At 39.2% G+C, this 6000-nt stretch overlaps 1 protein-coding gene across 2 annotated transcripts in view; it reads right to left on the reverse strand.

The window, feature by feature from the left end:
- LOC128988792 (protein bunched, class 2/F/G isoform-like) overlaps positions 1–6000 on the reverse strand; it is a 44748-nt gene extending 38748 nt beyond the window's left edge. For both annotated transcript variants that reach the window (XM_054410436.1, XM_054410435.1), the window contains exon 1: positions 3461–6000. In XM_054410436.1, coding sequence (XP_054266411.1) covers positions 3461–5787 — 2327 coding nt within the window. In that variant the 5' untranslated portion in view covers positions 5788–6000. The remainder of the gene's footprint in view (positions 1–3460) is intronic.

The raw sequence follows: 6000 nt of genomic DNA on the forward strand, positions 1-6000 counted from the left end.
AGTTTTCTTGTGTCTGACTTTCAAAACTTATTCCCAAATTTTCTCTAGACCATTTTGAAGAGCTTAGAAAAATTATTTAGTAGCCTATATTGAAGTGTTTGTCTGATTATTGGTTACAGAGAAAAATGTAAATCAAAAATTCCCATGTTAATCTTATGGAATAAGTAAACTGTTGTAGTTTGCTTGTTTATGGATATATTTGGATCAAACCTGTCTGGCAAATCTATTTATTTTACACTAAACTATTAATATTTTACTAAAAAACAGACTTTATTACCCTCCCTGTATGCAGAAAACTTGGGTTAAACCTTATGTTATTTGAATGTATTTAGGCTAATTGAAAATCAAATCAGGCAAATGGAAATTTGCTTAGTCTGCAGGTTTGATGCGGCGGGGGTATTTTCTCGTGTGTCAGTGCAAAAGAGGCCCAAGGCAGCGATGTCGTGTGTTCCGTTCCTGGTCACTGCCTTAAACATTGTATCAGTACAGTTCACCTTCGTACTGTATCGGCTCACCCCTTGCTTTGCTCGATACATTCCACGGACAGATCTGTAAGTCTATGTAGATGGGCAAATGCAAAGTTAAAAAAGGCCACCAACCTCTTAAAAAAAAAATTTCTTCTGATCGCGGCAACATCCGTTTATCTTCCAAGCGATCATGTGAGCCCCTTTTATTATTTTACACAACCACGGCAATTTATTGTGATAGATACTTAAAAGGCTTAAATTATGTTTTCAATTTCTGTTACTAATTTTTTGTGATTTCAGGAATTTCGTTTTGATTTCCCTTGATCGCGGCAATACCTGTGATCATTACTTGCAATCACGGCAAGGCCAGAATTGAAGTAACGTTGTAAGTGTCTTATACGATCGCAAAAACATCCGTGATTTAATCTCCTGCAATTACCTCAATATCCGTGACTATTCATTTTGTTCGCAGCTATATCTGTGATCATGTTTTAACCGCAGCGAAATTAGTGATGAATTCTTGCAATAGTAATGGTGGCATCTTCCCATATTCGTGATAGTTTCCCGCGATTGAGATTTTCAAAACGAGAGAGGCCATTCGGCAAGTGTTTAACTAATTTTGGAATTTGTTTAGAAAAACTAAATGGGAGAAGGGTGCCCTGGGCTCTCGCCCCATCTAACCATAGGTAAGTTTGGCTCTGGAGGAGACTGTGAAGTTTGTTAGTAGGTAGGACTTTTTTAAACACTTTCTAAATTAAGCATTAAACTCTTGACGTGCCATTTTAAACCCAAATACCGTATATTTAACACGAAAGATTAAGTTTTACAGAATACCCTACATTGTCCGAACAAGGGATGCGTGTGGACAGTCTAGTCAAGTACTGGGTAAGTTGAACAAATCACCAAATAATGGGCATAGTAACTGGGCCGAGCAACTTGCCTAACATACTTTCTGTGTAAACCAGGCTTTAGGCTAAAAATTTAGTTATGAAAGAACCTTTTCAGAGTTTTTGTCATTTTCGATTACAGTAGACCCTCTCATAACTGACCCTAAACCGACCGGACCTAGGTCGGATAGCCCAAAAAGTTGGTTAAAACGGGCAATCTCTTAAAACATAACAAAATTAAGTGCTACCTATTCATTTGGAATTATATAGCCCAATCATTTTTGAAGGCGTACTTTCATTATTCGTTAAATAAACTAGACCCTACACTTATCTCCTTTTTTCGTAAATTATCAAGCTTTAGGCCTAGCCTATATTTAAAAAATGTACTTAAAAAATGGTAAGTTAAGAAATTGTTGCCTCCTACTTTTTTAATGACTGGTTTGTAATAAATAACTGGTAGGCACTCTAGGCCTAACTTTAAAACAAAACTTTTCCAAGGAATAATAGTTTATACAATATATTAAAACAGTACAGTAGAACCCCTCATATCCGGCCCCTTCAAGGAAGCCAATATTAAAATGTTTTTCTCACAGCTTACAGACGTTTAGATGCAAGCACTAGTCTTTGCGACTGCTCAAGTGATAAAATAAATTGTTCTAACTACTGTATTTAACTGTTTGTTTATACATTTATTTGCTGTGTCACTATAGCCTACTCAGTTGAACTAGTAGGCCTAAACTCTGATCAGTTGGTTGATTATTTCCAATGTGGGGTTAGTAGGCTACAGTACATTCATTTTGGATTTCACAAAATTTATAAGAATGTTGAAATATGCATGTAGGCTACCATTGAAGTCCTAATGATCCTGAAGTCCAATTTATTGTCATTTTTACCTCCATTTAATAGTTTTTGTTACCGTACCCGGAATCATAATATTTGTACGTTCATTGCTTAACAACTTTAACCTACAAATAGGCCTATTTTTTTATCTTTGTACAAAAATGTTTATTTTTATAAAAATAATCCCAGAACAGACTTGAATGATAGGCCTACTTTTCATTGCATATATTGATTGGGTATATTATTATTAGGTAGGCCTATGAATTATAATTTTCATAGCTAACTTAAAGGATTGTTAATCTGGCCTAATTGTTGGCTGGCCAGGGGCTTGGTACCTACCGTGGTGGCCGGATAAGAGGGGTTCAACTGTCTTAAGATTTAGGCGATACCAGTTGGCCTATCGTATCCCGCAATCGCGGCAATACCCATGAGCATATTTCGCGATTTTGGCGACACCGGTAATCAACTCTCGCAATATCCATGAGGATATTTTGCAATTCGGCTACACTGATAATTTTTTCCCGCGATCGTGGCAATTCCCGTGGCAATTTCCGAATTGAATATTTTGCGATTTCGGCGACACCGCCGATTGTATCCCGCGATCGCGGCAATACCCGTGAACATATTTTACAATTTCGGCGACACCGGTAATCGTCTCTCCCGATCGCGGCAATACTGGTGAGCATATATTGCGGTTTCGGCGACACTGATAGGTAGCTTAATCGTTTTCCGCTATCGTGACAACACCAGCCGTGCATGTGTGTTGGCATGTCTTTTGGTTAACCGACATTTCCGATGACCGAGCTCCGGATTCCCGGAGGTTTGGATTAATTTTTGGAGTTTTCCAAGATATTTCAAGGTAGGCCTACCTAAGATAAAATTTCTGAAATTTTCTCGGTTTTCCCGGTGAATAGACACCATGTCATATTATATTTATTGGCTAACAAAATTTTACATAACATGGAAAATCTATCCTCAGTAAAATCCCCAATTAGTAGGCCTAATCTTCAATCAAGCAAACTGGTACCGGTAGCCTACCTATTAAAAAACAAAAAAGTTAAAAGGCATAATTTTGAGCCTATGGCAATGGACTCCGGGTTGCCGTGTAATAGGCCTAGGCTAATACCAGCATATTAGCAGGTCAATTTGTTGTAAAAGTGATAGGTCTAACCTCGCAATCAAGTTAAATACCAAAGAGCAACTTAGGCTACCTATAAGTTATATATTCGTAAATCAAGTTAAGACTAATAACTGAAATCCACTAACCTTTCTGCATCTTCAAGCTGTTGTGCATCTTCAACTCCGACATTCTCAACCAGAGATTCGGCTTGTTGATTGGTAGGGATCACTGACTGTTCCACAGGAATATCCACAGGGTAAACTTGAACATTTTCCATTCCAGAAGGCACGGCATTAACTGCACTTGAAGCGTAAGTTTGAGGTACTCCACTCGCCACTGTGGGTGCCACAGATGCGGCAATTCCTTGAGTTACATACTGGGGCTGAACTAAAGTAGGTCCTTGGGAGGTAGCTTGAGGACTGATGACAGAATTTTGAGTGGCAGGTATTGACAAATTTGCAATTCCTGGCACCGGTTGTGAAGTCACCATAACTGGGACACCCGATGTTGGAATTTGGGACTGAGGAATATGCTGAGGTATCGTATTAACCGAGGGAAATTGTTGAGGAATTTGTTGTTGTTGGGTCTGGTTGATCGATCCGACAGGATAACTTTGCTGAATAGCTATATTAGGGTTCGGTTGACCTTGTGGTTGTAGTACCGTGTTAGGTATAGGCTGGACACCTATGCCTTGGATCTGAGGGTTGGTAAAATACTGTGTTTGTTGCACAGGTATTAAATTTGGCTGGCTTTGCATACCTTGTTGCATTAAAGGTTGTGATGTCTGAATGTTATGATATTGTTGTTGCTGTGTGTTCTGTTGTTGCATAACTTGAGGGCCGGTCCCGATAACCCCTCCCATGGGAATCTGCTGTACAGCGACATTCTGCATATGTTGTGCTTGATTTTGTTGCATCTGAGAATGCACCGTCATCTGGGAAGTTTGCTGGGGTAATTGCTGACCTTGGTTTTGTAACACGGTCTGAGGCACCTGCATGGGTATCTGGTTTTGATTCATCTGCTGCTGGACAGGCATCGAAAGATTATGCTGATGTTGAACAGGTTGTTGCTGCATGTGCTGAGGCATGGGTGTCTGTTGCTGAATCATTCCTTGGGTGGTTTGCTGAACCGTTTGCATGGGTGGTTGTTGATGGTGCATTTGCTGGATTTGAGGTTGTTGATACTGCTGTTGAGGAACCATATTTCCACTGTTTGGAGGTTGATGCATTTGCTGATGCATCGGTTGCATTTGGATACCTTGGTGTTGCATTTGCTGCATAGGTTGTTGCATTTGCTGATTTTGCAATGAAGCCTGTTGCCCGTGCATGTTTGTAGCCGATAAAACTTGTTGCATCTGTTGAGGTTGCAGGCTTTGATGTTGATTGGTTCCCATTAGTGGATGTTGATTTTGGACAGAGCTTAGACTTTGGGCCTGTTGCTGCATCACTTGAGGTTGGGACGTATTCATGATGGGCTGAATATTTATGCCTTGGCCACTGTATTGCATTGTTTGTCCAGGGGACACTGAATTATGTCCAGTAACGCCAGACACAGAATGGGTGCTGAGGTTAGTCTGATCTTGATGTAAGCTATTTGAATTCATATTGTGGTCAATGTGAGTATGTTCTTCAAGAGTTGATGCAGTATTAGGATGAGACATTGAAATTCCACTATCTGCACACTGATTAGTATTAGATACATCAGATGATTCAACTTTAGCTGCATTAGAATTAACCACACTACCTTGTGATTGAAGCTGGTGCTGTTGTTGCTGCTGCTGTTGTTGTTGCTGAAGCATAGTGTGATCAAGATAGTCCATACACATCCATCTTCCTCGCTTAAAAGGTTCAGTACTTTCGATTTTAACAACTTTAAACCTTTCGTTTCTCCCTGTATGAGTATGCAAGTCTCTCATATCGCCTTCTAAGTGTTTGCTACCAACAATGCCAAGATTAATAACATTATCACTAACATTTACATGTAAATCGTTACCTGCAGCATTATTCCCTCCACTTACATTGGCATTTAAAATATTACTACAACCTTCTGGTGTTGAGACAATCGCTAACCCATACTGTGAACTAGTAGGGATTACTGGGGCAGTACCTAGGGATGTTGATGAATTGAAAAATACATCATCTTTAGAAAAGGTGTCCTCTGAATAGCTAGGAGTTTCATTTTCTATATCTGTTGCTCTTGAAGTATCAATTACATCAGAAATATCCTCTGCATGAGACTCGTCTAAATCATCTGCTGAGTCGTCACCCCCATCGTTGCTCGTGTGTCCACCTACTGTCACACTTGTAATTTGAAATGAAGTCTTCTTCTTGGGAGCTGACAATGATGTAGGATGGTTCAGAATTTTATCGGAGTCACTTAACCTTATTGATTCACTTGTTGTACGATTAATCATATTCGAATATTTGTATTTCTCCACTACTTTCTGTGGGTTTTGGCTAGTACTGTCAGCCATGTTAAATGTGTCTACAGAACTGCTTATCCCTAGACATTGTAAGCCACTGAATAACCATTGTACTTCCTAATTTATAAGTCGTTAATGCAAACGTAAAATGCATGTTAAACACTGAAATACAATCATAAATATTAAAATATATTACACCAGATATCACAACACAAACACTAACACCACAGAAGCTCTCTTAACTTAGGTCAAAAGATGGGAAAA

Source organism: Macrosteles quadrilineatus, unplaced genomic scaffold (genome assembly GCF_028750875.1).
Source record: "Macrosteles quadrilineatus isolate MER2022 unplaced genomic scaffold, UCM_ALF_1.0 Scaffold_3__2_contigs__length_128488019, whole genome shotgun sequence".
Classification (NCBI taxonomy): Eukaryota; Metazoa; Arthropoda; class Insecta; order Hemiptera; family Cicadellidae; genus Macrosteles; species Macrosteles quadrilineatus.